The 21,213-nt window shown below is 46.5% G+C and overlaps 2 protein-coding genes and 1 long non-coding RNA gene across 6 annotated transcripts; 2 read left to right on the plus strand and 1 right to left on the minus strand.

Moving 5' to 3' along the window:
• Window positions 1–1,462: 1,462 nt before the first annotated feature.
• On the plus strand, window positions 1,463–7,338 carry LOC148223660 (ankyrin repeat domain-containing protein 26-like). 4 transcript variants are annotated; one of them, XM_088165441.1, is made up of 9 exons: window positions 1,463–1,594; window positions 2,089–2,264; window positions 2,450–2,543; window positions 4,049–4,224; window positions 4,403–4,496; window positions 6,034–6,200; window positions 6,407–6,500; window positions 7,000–7,038; window positions 7,153–7,338. In XM_088165441.1, exons 1-9 carry the CDS (start codon window positions 1,463–1,465, stop codon window positions 7,336–7,338), a joined length of 1,158 nt encoding a protein of 385 aa, XP_088021567.1. The 4 variants fall into 4 exon arrangements, with proteins under 4 accessions (XP_088021567.1, XP_088021565.1, XP_088021568.1 ...); XM_088165439.1 differs by having other exon boundaries at window positions 7,000–7,338; XM_088165442.1 differs by lacking the exon at window positions 7,000–7,038.
• A 632-nt stretch (window positions 7,339–7,970) lies between these two features.
• LOC148223661 (ankyrin repeat domain-containing protein 26-like) lies at window positions 7,971–15,093 on the plus strand. The gene is made up of 6 exons (XM_088165445.1): window positions 7,971–8,220; window positions 9,239–9,520; window positions 10,216–10,451; window positions 11,185–11,431; window positions 14,237–14,282; window positions 14,879–15,093. Exons 2-6 carry the CDS (start codon window positions 9,266–9,268, stop codon window positions 14,998–15,000), a joined length of 906 nt encoding a protein of 301 aa, XP_088021571.1. The 5' UTR covers window positions 7,971–8,220; window positions 9,239–9,265; the 3' UTR covers window positions 15,001–15,093.
• Window positions 15,094–16,528: 1,435 nt separating this feature from the next.
• Window positions 16,529–21,141, minus strand: LOC148223662 (uncharacterized). Its single transcript, XR_015803904.1, has 2 exons — window positions 20,625–21,141; window positions 16,529–19,589 (listed from the first exon to the last, which is right to left on the minus strand). It is a non-coding gene; the product is annotated as an uncharacterized LOC148223662 (long non-coding RNA).
• Window positions 21,142–21,213: the final 72 nt, after the last annotated feature.

Below are 21,213 nucleotides of genomic sequence, written 5' to 3' on the forward strand. Positions count from 1 at the left end.
TGTGCCGTGCCCGTGCCGTATTTTTACACCACCGGTCAATCCCCCGCCTGCTGCCGGCCGTTGTGACGCCGCAGACGCGCAGGGGCCGCGGTTCTCTTGTTGCCCGGAGCCGGCGCTCAGAGCTGCCCAACCCTCTCCGGGAGCAGCGGCCCGTCCCGCTCTGGGAGCACTGCGCGTCCCTGCCGCCGTCTCGGAGGCTCGTGGCCGCAGCCACTGCGCGGGGCGACTTCGTCTGCCTTGCGCCTAGTGCCTGTCCTCGTCCCCTTCGTTTTCCCCGTCCCGTGTTCCCAGCCACACCTGGAGGCACCAGCCCGCCGGGTGCTTCCGGCTGCTGGATCCCCCCCGCAGGGCCATGTCGTGGCACGCCCTGAAGAAGAGAGTCGGGGGGCTCTTCAGCAGCAGGCGACAGCAGTCGCCATCCAATAGCCCGTCTGGGCAGCCCTGTGCCGCCGCCACCGGTGCCCCCGAGCTCAATGGCGAGGTCCAGGGCAGGCTGCACCGCGCGGCTGCCCGCGGCCACCTGGCCTGGCTGAGACGGTGGCGCTGGTGTTTCAAGAGAGTCGGCATCGACCCGCCAGAGCAGCAGAGGCGGTCAGTTCTGTGGGCCACTGAGGGGACACCTTGGCTGCTTCTGGCAGGCGCAGCCGTGGCATTTTCTGAGCCAAACGCCGCTAGGCCTCGGCAGGCTTCTCGTAAGGAAAAGGCAGAAGGAGAGCATCGGCATGGTGCGACCAAGGCCCCCCGGGGCAGCTTTGCATGCCATGTGGAAGCACCGCACCGCTCTTAAGGGCTTGTGTGGGATGGCGTTCAAGCTAATGGCTTGAACAGCGAGATTTGTCCTGTCAACTGGGAGAGTGAACTCCAGAGCTTTTCACGGCTTGGAGCTGCCTGGGTGGCTCGAGAGCTGTTGGAAGTGTGTGCTGCCGGCCTTCCACTTAGCCGTGGTCTCTCTGCAGGGCTGTTTGGCAGCTGCTCAGACCTCAGCCATTCTCCTGTGCCCTGTGCCTGATCAGCACAGGATTGCAGCAGCAGTAAATGGGAGGAAGAGAGGTCGGGCAGGGTCATTAGCTCAGCAGCAAGGTTACTCTGCAGGAGAGGGGTTTTTAAGCAAAGGAACAGTTGGTGCCTTAAGTGGTATGAATGGGAGCACTGGGAGTAAGAGAAGAAGCTTGTCCAAGGAGAAATGATGGGTTCCAACCACATAAAAAGACAAAAGATGAATAGCTTGGCCCAGGAGTTTGTGCAGGTGCATGCAGGGGGATTTTGAAGAGCAGCAGAAGGAGCCCTAAGTGGCGTGACCTTATGTCGTAGTCAAGGCTGCACTGGGGAGGCAGTGGGACTGGAGACGTCCTGAGGTCTCTTGTGAGCTGAATTCTCCAAGCTTCCATGTACTTGGCTTTCCTTTCATTGTGCTTATTGGAAAAGGGGAAAGAGTTGATTTGGGAGCAATCAGGGAAAAACTATGCTGAAATGGATGTGTTTATCAAATTCTGGATGCTTTAGGACTGCTCTTGTGGTTACTACAAGCCATGAGGCTGATGTGGAGGAAGACAATCTGCGCCTGCAGGAGGAGTTGGAGAAGGTTAAAGCGGAGGTATGGAAAGCTTATCCGTACAGGAATAAATCGTGGGGTGGTTGACCCTTTCCTGTTGATCGTGAAAATGGAAAAAAGAGTATCCTGAGAGCAAGAAGGAGAGAGATCTAAGGAAGTAGTGATTATACTGGGCTTTGTTCTGACTCTGTCCCTCCTGCCCCTACGCTCCCCCCCTTCCCCACCATGTTGAGGTAGAGCTGCCTCTCCTCAGGGGTTCCCTACATCACAGTCAGGGGCATGGCATTCCTCTCTCTGCTCTACATTTGAGATCTTCCCGGTTTCAGAACACTCCCCCAGCAGCCGGGCCTGATTCCCAACTCCAGAGCAGGTCTGACGGTGCAGTTCACCTGGGAGCCTTTGCTGAAATGCTGCTCACTGGGATACAACTGCTGCAGTATGGGCAGATATCTGCAGCACGTGAATCCTTGGGCAGCAGTTGAATTCTGTGTATAAAAGGTCACCTGATGATTGTGCATTCTTTCTGTGACTTTCAGTTGCGAGAGGTGGAAGAAAAATACCAAAATTCTGAGTGTTGTATTCAGAACTTGATGGCTTCCGTGGATGAGAAGGAAAGAGAAGAGCTAGCTGCTGCCCAGGAACTGCAGGACCAGCTGTCAGCATATTTTGAGAACCAGACTACTGTGAAACAACTGGAAGAACACGTGAAACGGTGAGGGAGGAACAGAGTCAGCCGAGGGGTCTTGTTGCTTGAAGGAATTGGGAGGAAACAACAGGACACATGCTCTGATTTTGAAGGACTCTCTTGGTTTTGATTCTGTTTGCTCACACTGTACATCTGGAATTGATGCTCTCCTTAGAGAATTTTCTTTAATAAGACTTGTATTTCTCTTTAAGCCTTGAAATTCAAAACACCAGCTTGGAAGCCACAGTGCACCAACAAAGCGGCAGGATTGAAGCCCTGCTGAGAGAAATGCAAGCCTCTGCCTCAGTAAGCTGCTCATTAATTTCCCTTTTCATGACTCCTGAGCCTAGTTACCTATTTTTCTGAGGAAATTTGAATGTGGACTTTCGCTGAAGACTTAAGGGGAGCTCTGCATTCTCCTGAAAAGAGGCTTCTCAGAAAGTAGCCGAGGATTTGGCATTCATAGCAAGTGGTATTTGAGCGGCATTTCTAGTCTTGAATAGAAGCAGTGAAGTTTTCCCTGCTTCCCCCTGGCAGCATGGAACTACTTAGCTGGAAAAGGAGGAGAGAGAGTTCATTGGTTTGTTGGCTACCTGTTGGTGGCCAGCAGCATTTCTTAGTTTGAATTCACTCTGAAGACAGGCATAATTCTGCAACTGAAGAAGTAGAAGCACCCATAATAGGCTCGGAGAAAAACATCATGCCTGAGGAACCCCATTTCCCTAGGACTCAATGCCACAGCTGCAGTTCTAGAGCAATGCACATCCAAAGCTTCACTGGTATACTTACTATGAGCCGCAAAGCTAACCTTGAGAAAAGCAACCTGCAGTTGCATGAGGAATTGGCTAGGGTTTGAGCAGAGTTAGGGAAAGCCTGTGCCTTTTGAATCAAGTTGTGGGTGCCTATTTCTTCCAATACATCCTGAAAAAGAACAAGACAGTATCCCAGGAAGCAGAAGGAAAGAGACCTAAGGAAGTAGTGATTATACTGGGCTTTGATTTGCCTCTGTCCCTCCTGCCCCTACACTCCCCCCCTTCCACACCATGCTGAGGTCGAGCTGCCTCTCCTCAGGGGTTCCCTGTTTCATGGTCAGGGACATGGCATTCCTCTCTCTTCTCTACATTTGAGGTCTTCCTGGTTTCAGAACACTCCCCAAGCAGCCCGGCCTGATTCTCAACTCCAGAGTAGGTCTGACGGCACAGTTCACCTGGGAGCCTTTGCTGAAATGCTGCTCACTGGGACACAACTGCTGCAGTCCCTCCTGGCCCCACCACACTGAGGCAAAGCTGCCATTCCTCAGGGATCCAACGCTTCCCACGCAGCACGAGCTGGGCACTTCTCTCAGTGCTGCATTTGACTTCTCTGCCACTTGAGAAAACTCCCCAGGCTCCTCTGGCAGCGTGCTGTGCTCCAGAGCAGGTCCACTGGTGCAGTTTTCCTCTGACACATCCAAGACTCCTTCCTTCTTTAGGAATAAACGCATGTTAGTTCATGCTTTCATGCAGTAGCAAATCAAGTGAACACAGCGAGCAGCATCACAGGTCCCCAAAAGGCTTGGAGCAGCAGTGTCAGTGCTTAGAACCGTGCTCTAGGAAATCTGTGGAGGGATGGGAGAGGCTGCTGTAGAAGAATAGGAAGTAACACAGCTTGTGTTCATTTGCTAGTAAGCTTTGAAGGCGCTTGAGATGATTACAGTTCTTTGTGCAGAGGGTATGGGCAGATACCTGCAGCACGTGAATCCTTGGGCAGCAGCTGACTCCTGTGTCGAAAAGCTCAGGTGACTACCGTGGATTCTTTCTGTGACTTTACAGTTGCGGGAGGTGGAAGAGAAATACCTAAATTCTGAGTGTTGTATTCAGAACTTGATGGCTGCCTTGGATGAGAAGGAAAGACAAGGGCTAGCTGCTGCCCAGGAACTTCAGGACCAGCTGTCAGCATCTTGTGAGAACCAAACTACTGTGAAACAACTGGAAGAACACGTGAAATGGTGAGGGAGGAACACAGTGAGATGCATTGTCTGTTGTTTGCAGAGGTTGGGTGGAAACCACAGGATAGATACTCTGATTTTGAGTGCTACTCTTTTCTTTTGGTTCTGTAACTTCATGCTGTTTATCTGGGATTGGTGCTTGTTGTGGTGAGGCAATAAGACGTGTGATTTTTTTAAGCCTTGAAATTGAAAATACCAGATTGGAAGCCACTGTCCACGAACAGAGCAACAGGATGGAAGCCCTGCTGAGAGAACTGCAAGCCTCTGCCTCAGTAAGCTGCTCATTAATTTCTCTTTTAATGACTCCTGAGCCTAGTTACCTATTTGTGTGGGCACATTCAATGGTGAGGTTTTCCTGGAGAGCCAAGGAGAGCTTGGTTCCTGCATTCTCCTCAATAAAGACTGCTCAGAAATTAGCTGAGGATGAGGGCATGCCTGGTTTTCACAGCAAGTGGTATTTGAGCAGCATTTCTAGTCTTGAATAGAAGCAGTGAAGTTTTCCCTGCTTCCCCCTGGCAGCATGGAACTACTTAGCTGGAAAAGGAGGAGAGAAAGTTCATTGTTTTGTTGGCTACCTGTTGGTGGCCAGCAGCATTTCTTAGTTTGAATTCATTCTGAAGACAGGCATAATTCTGCAACTGAAGAAGTAGAAGCACCCATAATAGGCTCGGAGAAAAACATCATGCCTGAGGAACCCCATTTCCCTAGGACTCAATGCCACAGCTGCAGCAGACGGTTGCAGTGCGGTTCTAGAGTAATGCACATCCAAAGCTTCACTGGCACGTACTACGAGCCACAAAGCTATCCTTGAGAAAGGCAACCTGTAGTTGCATGAGGAATTGGCTAGGGTTTGAGCAGAGTTAGGGAAAGCCTGTGCCTTTTGAATCAAGTTGTGGATGCCTATTTCTTCCAATACATCCTGAAAAAGGATGAGACATTATCCCAGGAAGCAGAAGGAAAGAGACCTAGGAAAGTAGTGATTATACTGGGCTTTGATTTGCCTCTGTCCCTCCTGCCCCTACACTCCCCCCCTTCCCCACCATGCTGAGGTCGAGCTGCCTCTCCTCAGGGTTTCCCTGTTTCATGGTCAGGGACATGGCATTCCTCTCTCTGCTCTACATTTGAGGTCTTCCTGGTTTCAGAACACTCCCCAAGCAGCCCGGCCTGATTCCCAACTCCAGAGCAGGTCTGACGGCGCAGTTCACCTGGGAGCCTTTGCTGAAATGCTGCTCACTGGGACACAACTGCTGCAGTCCCTCCTGGCCCCACCACACTGAGGCAAAGCTGCCATTCCCCAGGGATCCAATGCTTCCCAGTCATCGGGAGCTGGGCACCTCTCTCAGTGCTGCATTTGACTTCTCTGCCACTTGAGAAAACTCCCCAGGCTCCTCTGGCAGCGTGCTGTGCTCCAGAGCAGGTCCACTGGTGCAGTTTTCCTCTGACACATCCAAGATTCCTTCCTTCATTAGGAATAAACGCATGTTAGTTCATGATTTCATGCAGTAGCAAATCAAGTGAACACAGCGAGCAGCATCACAGGTCCCCAAAAGGCTTGGAGCAGCAGTGTCAGTGCTTAGAACTGTGCTCTAGAAAATCTGTGGAGGGATGGGAGAGGCTGCTGTAGAAGAATAGGAAGTAACACAGCTTGTGTTCATTTGCTAGTAAGCTTTGAAGGTGCTTGAGATGATTACAGTTCTTTGTGCAGAGGGTATGGGCAGATATCTGCAGCACGTGAATCCTTGGGCAGCAGCTGACTCCTGTGTCTAAAAGCTCAGGTGATGACCGTGGATTCTTTCTGTGACTTTACAGTTGCTGGATGTGGAAGAAAAACACCGAAATTCTGAGCGTTGCATTCAGAACTTGACATCTGCCTTGGATGAGAAGGAAAGAGAAACAACAGCTTGTGCCCTGAAATTGCAGGACCAGCTGTCAGAATATTTGGAGACTGTGAAACGACTGGAAGAACACGTGCAACGGTCAGAGAACAACACAGTGGGACCAAGTGTCTGTTGCTTGCAGAAGTTTGTTGGGAACCACACCATAGATAGCTAGCTAGCCTTATTATATCACAGCCAATCAATATGGTGTTGAACGATGCTTTTGATTTTGAATGTTTTCCTCTGTTCTTTTGGAATTGGTGCCCTGGTAGATTTTTATAATAAGACCTCTCTTTCTTCTTAAGCCTTGCATTTGAAAAGAGCAGTTTAGAAGCAACTGTCCAGCAACAAAGCTACAGGATTGAAGCCCTGCAGAGAGACCTGCAAGCCACTACTTCAGTAAGCTGCTCATAAATTTCTTTTTGTGACTCCTGAGCATAGTTGCCTATTTCTATAGGGAAATATTATGGTGTGGTTTTCCCAGAGAACTAGGGGACATCAGTTCCTGCTCTATTCTGCTGAATAGAGGCTGCTCAGAAAGCAGCTGAGGACCTACCTGGCTTTCATAGCAAGTGGCCTTTGGGTGTTTTCTATGCCGTGCCCTACAGAGATAGTGCCCTTGCTTTAGTAGCTTTGTATACTAGTATTGATTTGGGCTTCATCCTCAGTGAAAAGAACTACAGTAGTAAATCCTTGTAGTAGTAGTAGTAGTAGTAGTAGTAGTAGTAGTAGTAGTAGTAGTAGTAGTAGTAGTAGTGCCTTGATTACTGATGGTAGGGAGGAGGCACAGGTGCCTCTCTGAGCCAAGTTGGGCCCTTGAACTTGGGTACGTGCAACTGACAGGTGGCGAGAGTTCTCTTTTTCTTGGTGGTCGTTGAAGGTGCACTGTCTCTTTCAGGCACAGGCAGCCTCCCAGGACAGACTAGAACACATCAGAGTAAGTCATCTTGCTTCTCTGAGAAACCAGCTAAATGACAGAATTGGAGCTCTTGAATGTGAATTGTACAGGATAAAACACACCCAACAAGACAGTACTTTTCAATGTGCGCAGGGAGAAGTGGAAAAGTACAAGGAGCTGTATCTGAAGGAAGTGAAAATTCGCAAGTGCCAAGCCAAGGAACTGGAAAGGCAAGTCCATATCTTTTGGAGTGGTAATGAGAGTGACTCGTGTTTCCTCATTCGTCTTCCTTCCAAACCACTCTTCTCCACCTGCTCAGCGTCATGTGTGGATGCATGAGATGCCATAAGTCTGCTGCAAGACCCTTCCCCTTCATCAGCCTTCTCTTCATTTCTCTTTAGTGTTTCAGCAGGAACACCACAGCAGCACTATTACTGCGTGAAGAGCATACTTTTCAAGTTGATGTTGTTTTAACGGGTAGCTTTTTTACCAGTCTCTGTAATCTCTTCATCCTGCGTACCACACAAAAGATTGATTTCATGTCCGTTACTCTTTGAGTATGAATAGGCCCCTCATAGAACAGAACTGGATTCTGTGAAGGAAAAATAGAAATTATCTTTTTTTGGCTTCTGTTTAAGCAGTGGCTCTGAGCTTTGAGCTTCCTTTGGGAATGGGGCCAGCCCCGAGTTGTTACGGAGGTGATGTGCCTTCCAGAAGCAGCTCTATGTAAACACATGGCTTTCACAGAAGGCTTTGAAGCCCTCATGCTGAGCAGTCCTAAGCATTGGTGACACTTGCTGCTCCTTGCACCTAGTGTAACGTCTTAGAAACAGGCCCTCCAAACAAGCTCAGGTCAAGTGATGTGCTATTTTTTGGAGGCTCTTCATCTCAGGAGTCAAGTAATAGTCAAGGCCCTGGAGAGTAACTTTGGGAAAGTGCTACTAGCCATGTTTGTGTGCTTCGGAATGTTTCAGAGCTAACGAGAGACTTGAGGAAGCCAACGCTAAGCTCCTCCAGAAGTGCCATCGAAGCAAATCGTTCATCAGCAGCAGCGTTGTCAGCGGAGGTCTGGCTGCGACTCCAGTTCTGTGTTCAACTGCACTGGGACATTGTGGCAACAGTTCAGGAGTGGATAGAAGTGTCAGTCTAGGAGGAAGCTTCCTAAGCCAATGTGAGAAGATCTTATCATCGAGAAAGAGGCTTGCAGCCTCTGTGGCCAAGGTAAGCATTTTGAAAGACCATTCTTGACTGCTGCTGAAGAGTAGCAAGAGTAGGCAAGGTTCTCCCTCTTAGCCTGAAGTTCAAATCCATTTCTTGTTCCATGCTCGATTGTCTAATAGGCCATAGCGACTGCTAATCCTTAGAACAGTGCACAACTGTACGTTGCAAGGCTGAAGACCTTTGGTCATCAGGGTTGTAAAAATGTGAAAGTCTGAGTCATACATAGGAATAACCGTTAGTGGTCTGTGTACCAGAATTTGAGGGATGGGCAGTTCTGCTGTCTTACCAGGATGTCATGTCCAAGGGTCAGGGTCAGGCCTGGCTGAAGTGTGAGGCTGTGGCAGTATCACCCAGGTCTGATAGACGAGTTCCTTCTCTGGAAGAGAGGGGAGGAATGTCACTGCTGTTCACACAGCAAGAGCAACCCTTGAGCCCTGTCTTGTGCACGAGCTCGGCCAGAGGTATTTGGTACTTTCCCTTTCAGAAAAGTGTTGTTGCAACTCAGGATACGATGAGGAGAGGTGACATAGGAGAAGTGCTGTAACTTATTGGTCACAGGTAGCTGCCTCAGCCCATCTTGGCATGGGGACCCAGAAGTATTGTTGCCAGAGATGCTTTTGAAGTTGCTCTGGCTGTTCAGTGGTAGCATGTAAACTTCATATATTTCTTCAGTCATTACTCAGATCTGTTGCTAGAGAAGCCACATTTCATAGTTAGGCTCGGCTTTAGAAGGCATCATTGTAGAATCATTTCCTGCCTTTGTGGTGACTCATTTTTAGTCCAGAAGCTAATAGCATTTTTGCATGAAGAACCGCAAAAGGATTCCTCAGGGTTCCCATCCTATCACAAATGATGTGAAGGTTGATCTTGTTGGAAAAGAAGAGCCCAGTTACATTAAGTTTCTAAGACTGAGTGTGCAGATGATAAATAGTCTCCATGGGCAACCCCTTTAGTGATTTTAGCAGAATTCACTGCCTTTAGATGCCTCTGAGTTGTTGGGTTTTTTTTCTGTGTACAGGTTGCTGAACTTTCCCAGCAGCTGGACATGGAGTCTAAAAAAAGCATGCAGCTAGAAGCACAAAACCGGGATCTGCGAGAAGAGCTATCTACCTTGCATGGGAACTGTGAAAAACTGGAGAAGAGCAAATGCCAGCTGAAAGAAGAGGTGGCAAAACTCCAACGTCACTTGGAGACTAACATGGTAGATCACAGCCAAATAGAACAGTATAAAAGAGAGGTTGATGAACGAGCAAGCCAAGAAATAAGACAAAAACTACAAGAAGTCAATCTGTTTTTGCAAGTGAGTGACTTTCTGATGTGTGTCTTTAGGCACTCTGTATACTTCAGTTGTGGCCACCATTTTTTGGTGTTTTGCTTTGGGTGCCCAGTTCTGTGTGTTAGTGTAGTACTTGTGTCTGTGCTGAAGGGTGGTGGGAGAAGGGCATACGGTTGGGCAGGACTGTTCTTATGGTGTGTAATGTGCCAGCAGGTCCCTGAATCAAAAGCTTGCCCAAGGTAGGTTTCCATTCTACAGTGCTTGGGGCTGTCTCTGTCTGCTGGTCTGCTTCCCATTGTACTCGAAGAGGTTTTGCACATTCCAGCTGTCACAACCAGGCCTACAGGTCTGATTTTCTCCTTGTACAGGGGATAGTGCTCAGAAAGTAAGTGACTGAAGTTGCAGGTTTGGAGATCAGGAGGAGATGAAGCATCCTTGTAAGGTCTTTGAGGAATCCTGTTCTCCATGCCTGTCCTACAGAGATAGTGGCCTTTCATTAGTAGCTTTGAATAATAGTATTGATTTGGGCTTTGTTCTGAGTGAAAAGAATTATTTAGTAGTAATAGCTCCAGGGGTCTGCCTTGATTGCTGATGGTAGGGAGGAGGCACAGGTGCCTCTCTGAGCCAAGTTGGGCCCTTGAACTTGGGTACATGCAATTGACAGGTGGCGAGGATTCTCCTTTTCTTTGAGGTGGTTGAAGGTGCACCGTCTCTTTCAGGCACAGGCAGCCTCCCAGGACAGACTAGAATACATCAGAGCAAGTCATCATGCTTCTCTGAGAAACCAGCTCAAAGACAGAATTAGAGATCTTGAATGTGAATTGGACAAGATAAAAAATACTCAACAATACAATACTTTTCCAAAAGAATGTGCACAGGCAGAAGTGGAAATGTACAAGGAGCTGTATCTGGAGGAAGTAAAAACTAGACAATGCTTAGCAAAGAAGCTGGAAAGGTAAGTCTGTGCTTTCTTTGGACTGGTAATAAGAAACTCCTTTTTCCTCATGCATATTTCTTGTTAATTCCTGTTCTGTGCCTAGCCAACATTGAAAGTCTATGATGGCATGTTTGTGGGAAAAGTACTGTAAGATCCTTCCCATTCAGAAGGCCTTCATTTCTCTTTAGTGTTTCAGCAGGAACACAGCTGATCATGGCATTAACAGGATACTTTCCAAGTTGATGTTGCTTTAACGGGCAGCGTTTTTTACCAGTCTCTATAATCACATCCTCTGTACAACAGAAAAAATGAATTTCATGTCCATTATTGTTTGAATAAGGGTAGGCATCTCAGAGAACAGATTTCTGTTCTGTGAAGTAAAACCAGAAATTGTCTTTTTTGGCTTCTGTTTAAGCAGTGGCTCTGAGCTTTGAGCTTCCCCTGGAAAGGGGGCCAGCCCTGAGTTGTTACGGAGGTGATGTGCCTTCCAGAAGCAGCTCTATGTAAACACATGGCTTTCACAGAAGGCTTTGAAGCCCTCATGCTGAGCAGTCCTAAGCATTGGTGACACTTGCTGCTCCTTGCACCTAGTGTAACGTCTTAGAAACAGGCCCTCCAAACAAGCTCAGGTCAAGTGATGTGCTATTTTTTGGAGGCTCTTCATCTCAGGAGTCAAGTAATAGTCAAGGCCCTGGAGAGTAACTCTGGGAAAGTGCTACTAGCCATGTTTGTGTGCTTCGGAATGTTTCAGAGCTAACGAGAGACTTGAGGAAGCCAACACTAAGCTCCTCCAGAAGCGCCATAAAAGCAAATCATTAATCACAAGCAGCATTGTCAGCGGAGGTCTGGCTGCGACTCCAGTTCTGTATTCAACTGCACTGGGACATCTTGGCCAACATTTGGGACTGAACAGAAATCTCAGTCTAGGAGAAAGCTTCCTCAGCCAAACTGCGAACACATTATCCTCAAGAAACAGAGTTGCAGCCTCTGTGGCCAAGGTAAGCATTTTGAAAGACTATTCTTGACTGCTGCTGAAGAGTAGCAAGAGTAGGCAAGGTTCTCCCTCTTAGCCTGAAGTTCAAATCCATTTCTTGTTCCATGCTCGATTGTCTAATAGGCCATAGCGACTGCTAATCCTTAGAACAGTGCACAACTGTACGTTGTAAGGCTGAAGACCTTTGGTCATCAGGGTTGTAAAAATGTGAAAGTCTGAGTCATACATAGGAATAACCGTTAGTGGTCTGTGTACCAGAATTTGAAAGGTGAGTCTGTGGTGCATGGCCCAAGGCAGGCAATGTCTGTCTGCTGCAAGTATTGCAAGAAGATTTTGGGACTCAAGGCCGCTTGTTATATTTGCAAACTGTCAAGCTTCAATGCTAACAGCTGTGCCAAAGGCTGGTGCAAATGAATGTGAGTGTCTCTGATGTGGACCAGAATAGTGAACTCTGTGAGCTGCAACCAGTGTGAACTGGTGGATTTATGAAACCAGTTTCCCTACAGATTGTGAGTAGGGGAATGTCAGCTGCCTAGTGCTCTCTCAACTTCTGTTCCTCTTCTGCTTTCATTTTCCATCTGCCCTCTTGCATTTTAGTGGTCTGTCTATAGTGAGCTTTTTTCCTTGCCTCATGTACAGGCAGGCCATGTTCTTGTGTCTCACTGAAGACCTTTGAACTTCAGGCTCTTTTTCTTTCTTCTTCAGCTCCTTAACCAAAATTCTTCTCTCTCTCTTTTCTGCAGCCAGATATGTGACAAGGTTTGTAGCCTGTAGGGTTTAAGCTGGAGTGCTACTGGAAATGTTTTGTCTATTTGTGCTGCTAGGATTTGATTCCAAATCTTACTGATGCATTCACATTGGCCTAAAGCCGGAAACGCTTTGAAGTTGCCCTTTTCCCGGAGTGAAAGAGTGACTTGCTGCTGAGGAGTTCTGTGCTTGATGTCGTTGTGAAGTTACGGCTGCTGTGGTAGTTCAGCTTCTGTAAGATGGCACCCTATGTATGGATTTCATCTCTTCTCATGGAACTTGGTTAAAGTAGAGGAGAAGGCTCTTTTCTGCCCTTGCCTGTCCTGACAGTCAGAAAGTTCTGGGTAGCAACAGCAGCTGCGTGTGCAGTAGCAGTACTGCTCTCAAGTTGAGTTCCTAGACTCTGAGTATCATCTCATGGAGTCTTAGAGGATGCAGCGTACTCTGTGCGCAAGAAGCTCCGTGGGGAAGTAGTAAGTCAACATCACTTCGTGAAACAGAATGACAGAGATGGTGAGTGCTGCAAGTGACCCAGCATGTTACTGCCTGAAGAGCTAAGCAGTGAGAGGTACCTGCTCAGGACAGACAGCGACTTGAGGAATAGTGGAATTCAGGAAAATTCTGCAGTAAAACTGCAGAGAATTCCGCAAGGATATGCTAAGCTAATCAAAGCACATCATCATTAGCAAAGAATTCTAAAGGACAGGCTAAGCAATGCACCTAATGATTACTACAAAAGAATGCCTAGCGTGATAAAGAAAGAGGCATCACCAGTTACTGCAATACTTTGTCCAAGTCTGGGACACCTCAGCTGTAGGGGGAAGGTGTCACAGTGAAGGACTGGAGAACCAGGGTAACCGGGAACTCCTGCGGTGCGTCCACCTTGCAGGCCACCAGGCTCTCCCAACTTGGCTGTGACAGTAGCCCAGCTTTTATGCTGGTAAACAAACAAGCTGACAGAATGTGGGATTTAATTCTGCTGTTGGCTTTCTCCCAGAGCCTGGCCAGGGCTCACAGAGGAACCCAGGGAGCTGTCTTTGAACCTATATCCCCCTGGGTAGGCCAGATGTGGCATCATCACGTTTCTAGATGTGGAAAGATAAATACATGTTCTGCCAATAAATGCACACATATAACATATAAGCTTTGTTAGGGAGCAAATATCTATAGATAACATTTGCTTGGAAGGTCCATCTGTAGGTCAGCTTTGGCTCCGGGCCTCAGTCAGGGCCTATTGTTCAGGCCTTGGTACTCGATGCCTTCTCCAGAGGGGGCAGGAGGACAGTGGAGACACTGTCAGAGTCCTCAAAGGTGGATTTTCATGCAAAGGCCTTTTCATTCCTTTCCAGAGAAATCCATGTGTTGGTTTCATTTCCACCTATTTCTCTTTTCTCGGGCGGGATGAGAATCACAACATGTTACTGAAAGAAAGAAGAGGCAAACAAGACCTTTTTCTTCTCGTGATAAATCCTCACATGTTGCAGAGGCTCCTGTACACCTTCTGCTTATTGTGAAAGCTTCCTAAACCGGGGAAAGTGTTTTCTTCCAACAGCTCAACTACTGCAGCTTTGCTTAGGATTGGTGCTGCTTTAAGTCATCTTTTGGTCTAAGCTTCCTTAGATTTCCTTCTTCCTTCCGCTCCCCATGTCTCATGTCACGTTTTAGGGGGATCCCTTTTCCCCAGGATTTTACTGCTGCTTGTCCACGCTTGAAAAACACTTGAGGCTTGGGGGAACTCAGTTCTTTTGGCACCACTGAGAAGAGTTTGGCTCCATCTCTGTTACTCCCCCCTCCTGGTAGTTAATACACACTGACAAGGTTGCCTGAGCTTTGTCTACTCCAGGAAAGAAACATTCACAGCTCTCTCAGCCTTTCCACATAGCTCACGTGGTCCAAGGCCTTTGGCATCTTCTTGGCCATCACAGGCCAAGAATCTCCGTTTGCATGATATTTTTAGGTTTCATGGCTTTGTCTGTGATGGGTGTAAGAATGTTTTAGGAGTTTTAGCAGCTACATTGGGGTGATATTATATCTTCACTGTATATTTGATGTATAATTCTAGGTACAACAGGAACAGGAGGAAAAAATCATGAAGGAACTGGAAAAAGGTAATGTGTCATTACATTCGGAGCGTTTTGAACTAAAAAGGTGACTGTTCCTAAGTCTTGACTTCTTTTCCTCTGCAAAGCATGGAGATTAATTTCTGCTTGCGACATGCAGCATAAAACACTCTCTACAGTTTGAGGCCAGGCGTCCAAAGAGGAGATCCACCTGCTTCATGATAGCTGCTCCTCCAGAGTCACTGCTTTGCAGGGACTGCAGCTATGTAGTTGTAGTGTTCCAGTAAAGCAGGGCTTGGAACGTTGAAGGAAAGCAAAGACTTCAGGTTGAAGAGCTCCGCAGGGGCTACGTTAAGAAGCGCTCTTAGGGGCCACTGGAGTCGTGTGGACTCTTGGAAGATGTCCACTGTGTAGCTTCCAGAATGTCTGTCACTAGCTTTAAAAATGCTGTTGACTGATAAGTAAATGTGCTCAAAATGTGTTTCTTCCTTTTTGCCCAGCACTTCCCTTGTTTGGTGTCCTTGGAAATTTAAAAGTCTTGTTTGGGTTTAGAGACTCTCGAGTTACGTAAAATCTTACAGTGCTTTATTTCTTCCTCTATGCTGTAAAAGTAACATAAGGCATCTTGTCTGTTTTTCCCACAGCCACTGCTGAACTTGAAACTGGATTTTCTGCATCTTCAAAAAAGTTTCATTTGGACCAGAATCCTCTTTGCAGAGCAACAAACAAGTACCCTGACGTTTTAACCAAAAATTACATGTTTTGAATGAAATACTGTGGAAAGGCTCTGGACGTTTTTGGCTTCTATAGAGCATCTATGGTTTCCCTTCTCCCCGCTTCATTATCTTGCATCCCTCATGTTCTGTGTTTTTTACAAAAGTGTTCCCTTTGTTCTTTCTCACCCTTCCACTCAAGGTGTTTGGAACGTTCCCAGTGTTATTTTCATGCTTCGAGATGTTTGAGACCTGGAAGTCAAGAAGAAACACCATTCCCAGGTCTTGCTGGGAAGCAGATATCTATGCAAGTCCATCTAACCAGTCCTCATCTCCTCAAATGCATGAAGGCAGGCATTAGAACTTTGACACTTCACTCTCTGCGCATACAGCGAAGTAGAGTTGGCAAAGAGCGCGTTACAATCATGTTCCACCTCGTCTCCAGGTGGTCGCCTTCAGAGTTCCATATATTAGCGAATGCATGGATTGTCAATCCCAAATGCCCTCTGGAAGCTAACAAGTGTAATTCAGCAGTGCATTGCACAAGTTCTTCACATAATTGAGAATGAGAGCTCAGCTAAGGAGCAACAGTACTGTAAAGTCGAAGTAAAGCAAATGATGTAAGAAGCAGCAGTAAACTCTGTGATGCCATGTAAGCCAATGAAACCTGGCTGCTTAACAGTTTGATCAAAGACTGCAATATGAGCAGGTCACTTGCATTTGTATTTTGATTTAGCACTGATTCTTTTTTATCTGGTGCTGGCTTGATTTTAAACGTCAAGTCTGCATAATTATTTCAGAAAGTCTCAGTCTTTCAAGAAATTGAAACTAGCTTGAACTTGAAAAAAGGCTAACAATCCGTGTGTGAGGGTCACAGAAAAACCGGTTACCGATGGAAGCTTTCAGGGGACTTTTCTGGGAGCAATCCTGGTTCTCTCCCTCAGTGTCTGTAGAAAACCACATCTCAGCCTATTCCAAAGTCAAATTTATCAGTATCTGAAACACAGCTGGCAAAAACTGTGAGCCCAACAAAATTATTTCATCAGACAACAAAGTGAATAATGCCATCATTAACTTTCTGCCTCCTCTCTCATTTGTATAGTTGTTCACTGCTGGAAGGATGATGAAGGCTCCTGTACCTCTCCTCAGAATATCTCTCACACATTCTCTGTACTCAAGCACACCTCCTGGCAGGGCTGATCTGTGCGCTGTAGACTCAGAATAAATGATGTGTTAAGTTCACTGTACGGGTGCATCAAACCCAGCCATAGGTCTAACCCTACAAAGCATTTGAGCTCATTATTTCACTACCACTACTGGAATCACTGATAGACTCTCCATTGAAGAAGAATGCATAGCCTTAAGGCAGTTGGATTCTGAACATTCAGCACTTTTCAGAATGAATAAGATTGGAATAAAGGTGAGTTCTGCCATCATTGCTGCCAGAAGTAAAACTTTCTACTTGATTGTTTGGCATTGTTCTGGCCTAATTTAGCCCATGGGTATCTGTCACGATCCGCTATTAATACAGAGCGGGGGTCGTGATGGTTCCTTTGATCTCAGAGCTGGAAACAGGCAAAATGCAGGGGACAAAATCAGTTTATTCAACAACAGCAATGCATTTCTATTAAATGCCAACAATTCAGTTGCGATAGAGGGGAGAGATACAGGAAACAAAGTACAGAGAGAAAAAGAGAGGGATGGGGAAATAGCTACCAGCAAGATGAGACGGACGTCCTCATGGGCCAGCCAATAAGACGGGTCTTCATCCATGGGGAAATCTCAAGGCTCTACTCCAGAGTCCTTTTCCAAAGCGAGTGGCTTCTGGCCAAAAAGTGGGAAGATTTATGGACCCTTGTGTGGTGCTGCGCGAGACAGGTGCGGTCGTGCAGTACGTGCAGTCTCCAGTTGGTCCAACACAATCTCCGGTTGGTGAGTAAACTTAAAACACCTGCTCACAGTCACTTGACAAGCAGCCACCCCGGCCAGGCCAGGAAACCATTGTCCAGTGTCAGCCTGGATGGGGGTCCTCGAGGTCTCCTTGCGACGGTCGGGAGGCAAAAAACGAGGGAAACTTCCGACCGACCCTTACAGTATCCCAAATACCGTCTAACTGAGTCGGCAGTCCAGGACTGTGCTCTCGGGACCTGACATTTTGTGGCTGCCCCAGAGCAGGTGGCCCAGGACTGCACTCTTGAGACTCAACAGCAGCACTGCTTAAGAATAGCAAACCCACCTCTATACTATCATCACTGTGCTCAGAACAAATCCAAAACACAGCCCCATACCAGACACTGTGAAGAAAATTAACTCTAGCACAGCCCAAACCAGCACAATAACACACTTTGGCTGTTGCTGTGCAGTGCTTATCAGAAGTCAGGGAGTTTCAAACGTCTCATGTGTCAGCCAGTGGGGAGATGCACAAAAAGCTGGAAGGAGGCATAGCTGGGACAGCTGAGCCAAACTGGCCAAAGGGATATTCCACACCACAGAAACTGGGTCGAGTCAGTCAGTCAGGATGGGCATCAGTCAGTGGGTGGTGAACAACTGTGTTGTGGATCACTTGGTTCTTCTGGGTTTAATTTTTTTTCTTTTTTAAATATTACAATTCTTACCTTTCTGTTCGTATCAATTATGAAACTCTTCTTATCTGAATCCACAAGTCAGGGGGGTTTTGTTACTTATTTCTAATTCTCTTTCCCATGCCACTGGGGTGGGGGACATGGTGGTGTGTATGCAGGGGGTAGTGATCACACAGCTGTGCACTACCTCAGTTTGTGTCTGCGGTTAAGGCACAGCATCTGGGAACTGAAATAATTTCTCAATGCACTGCAGTTGCAGTCCTACTGTCAGCAGACATTGCTCCCTTCCTTATGGTTTATCATTTCCAAGTAGTTAAAAAAAACCCCAAAACAAAACAGAAGAAAGACAGAGGTCTTATTTTGCATTTTTCTCAACTCAAATGAACCAAACCTAACTAACTCAATTGCAACCTATCTAACTCCACAATAACAGAGAGTTTATTTCCATGGTAGCTGTATATTGGTAGCCCAGAAAGTGTGTGCGGTTCTGAATATGCTAGTAAGCCTCCTCGGAATCAGAGTATCGCAGAAGATTCTGCGTTGGAAGGGACCCACAAGGATGGATCAAGTCCAGCTCTTAAGTGAATGGCCCATGAAGGGACTGAAGCCGTAACCTTGGTGCTGTTGGCTCAGTTGGTCAGAGAACAGTGCTAATCTCATACAGTAACTCTTTTACTGTATTGAAAAGAAAATGACATTTCTTGCTCATGACTTAGAGGAGGAAGCCAAAAGAAATCCCTTGTACATTCTGAATGGAAAGCTAGCTGTTAATCCTACTGTGTGCATGGCATATGGTGTGTCAGGCTGCACAGGGAGCCGGTAAAACTGCCCCCACTTGACTCAGCAAGTACCCAATGGCTGTGGAAGGCTCCAGAGGCAGCACAGCAGAAGCACCCCCACAGCTGCAGCTCTCCACTTACAGCAAAAGCTGCTGAAGTCACTGTCTGCAGCATGCACGCTAACTTCCCAGTCCCCTTCAAAGCCTCAGAGTCGACACTACTGAGACACGCAATTCTCACAGGCAGCTTTTCTAAGTTGTACCACTCCTATAAATGTAGTAGTTGCAAAGCAGCTTTACCAAAGCAGATACTTAGTAGTATATTGTTATCAGCCCAAGTCTTTACTGGCACTTCCTTCCTGCTTGAGAAAATACACCCGGTGGTCTAATAGGGGAATCTGCCATATTGTCAAAGGGGAATTTCAGACTGCCATTTTATACCCCAGATATATAAAGATTGTGACCTACGTTATCCAGCTATAGTGCATCATGTTGAAGGAAACGTGTACCTATAGCAGATTAATCCAAATACCAGTGGTTATGCAACACTTAAGGCACGATTAGGCCCTATTTGGAAATCTTCTTGTGGTACACAAGTCTTGTAATGAAACAGGAATTCAGGAACAGGAGTGAAACATTTCATGCAGACAGGAAAAAAAATCTGCTATTAGATGATACTGCGAAAACTGAAGAGAAAAAGCAACAGAATAGGAAACACGAAAATTAAAAAAAAACAACTAAATTCAAAAAGGAAGTATAAAAATTAAATTAAAAATAGAAATGGATCAAAACTAAAAACAAACACTTTTATGTCTTCAACAGCACTCTGAGCCAACACAAACTAACAGTAGGAACAAAGATTGATAAAAACAGCTGACAGTTTCTTTAGTGACAGAGACTAGCTACTTCTTTTGCATCTTTTTTGGCTGGTAAGGAATGAACAGTTCCTGTTGTACCCATATGACTGTGACCCCATCCATCCCCTTATCTTTAGAAGCATGAAATTGAATTTTAGCCCATTCAGCTATCAAACTCACTAACTAAAGTTGACATTTTAATTACAGGGCTTTTTACTGATACCATTCTGAAATATTTGACATGGACTTAGGGTCTCCTGGTCTTAGGTGGGGAGTAATCTGTAAAAACAAAACTATTTGTGGCTGAGCATGTGTCCACTTGAAAAATTGAGATTAAATACTTCCTCCTGAAGAGCACAGACATGACTCATGTTTACCCCATGTTGCCATGTTGTAAATAAAAACTTGCCTTTCTTCTACGATGGCTGCAAGAAAACCAATATATCCAGTTAAAAATGCATTTTGCTCACCATTTTTCCATTAAATGGTCAGACTGACTACAGAGACACTATCAAAATGGTTACTAACAGTAATTTCCTAATACTCACAGAAATTTAGGTTTTGCAACCTGAACCTACTTAGCTGCGGTTTCAGCAAAAGAGTATTTTTCCATCTTTTAAAATGACTGTTATTATTTTGGCTCTTCTTTTGGCGTCTAGGGATCAGGTCTAAAAAAACAGAACACTGCTAATACACTGAGAATCAACTAATGAAAGTGACTGTACATCAAGAGAATGCTGCCAGAACCAAACATTTCAGAAAGCTATGAAGATTTATTCTGGACAGGAAAATAAAAATTTTATTATATGTACCATTCTTAGTGATGAAGGAAAAGAAAATATTTCAAAGGGCTGAATCACCTCCCTAAAAAGTGGTACTATATTCCTGTCCCGTTGCAATAAATGTTTTTACTGCTAGTCATAGTGAAATGCATTCCTCTGTTTGAATTAGGTTTTGTTTCCCATCTCTTTTTCAGAAATGGATATGCAACAAGTAGTTCCTAAAGACAGTAAGAAGTGTTCTGGCAAAGTGTTCCATTAGCCAAATACCCTAGGTTATACTGTACCATGGCATCACCTCCAAATTATATGGTATCTGAACTACCCAGTGGCACCACTGTAGCAGTAAAATATTGAGAATTATTCCAAACTTACCAAATATTTTGCTTTCTATACTACGTTTTGATATAGGCCGTCCATATGCATGTATTCCTCTGCATCGCTGCCAACTTAGCCCCATTTACTAGAATGGAAATGAAGTTCCTGAGTCTGTAATGGGTGTTAGGGAAACTTCCCAGTCTGACCATTGACAGAACTCTGACAGTCACACACCCAGGGCCAAAGGCTTTCCCTGCTGGAAGAGCAGCCCCTGCACGGCACCTCCAGCGAGGTGAGGGGCGCCTCGCTAGACACATCCCCCCACACCCCCTACTCTCACACAGTCTGACCAGGTTTCCTTACCGCTCCGACCCCACCCTTCCCAGAGCAGAGTCTCAGAGATCTCGTTCCATAATCCCTGTGCACTAACACAGAAACAGCTCGAGCTGCTGCCTCTGGGGAGAGCACCTATGCGAAGAACCTCTCGCCTCACGGCGCACCCTGAGCCAGTCTCGCTCTTCCGCCCGTCTTCGGCTCTTCCGCGCCCCGCCCTCTCCATGTCCAACGACTGCACCGGTGTCACCGGTCTTCATCTCCTTTGTAACCCGAAAGGTCGGCAATTCCAGGCTCCTGCTGTGTCTCTCAGTCTGTTCACCGGACTAGCGTCATTCATTTTCGCGTCCTTGGATATCCCGAAGGCTGGCAGTTCACGGCCTCTTGTCTCGGGCTCTCACCCAAAGCTTAACCTGCGTCTCAGTCGGCAGTTTGCGAACCCAGTTACCTGGAATACCAGACGTATTCCTCAGTATCTGGTCAGGCACGTAACCAGATGATATCTGAAGCTCCGCTCCATCCCCTTTCCTTCTGTATTAATCCTTGCTATGTGTTGTTGTTACCCATTCACCCAAGCCCAACAGCAGCACCCACGCAGCACTAAATGCTCCGGGGCACT

Source organism: Sturnus vulgaris, chromosome 5, assembly GCF_052056855.1.
Source record: "Sturnus vulgaris isolate bStuVul1 chromosome 5, bStuVul1.hap1, whole genome shotgun sequence".
Classification (NCBI taxonomy): domain Eukaryota; kingdom Metazoa; phylum Chordata; class Aves; order Passeriformes; family Sturnidae; genus Sturnus; species Sturnus vulgaris.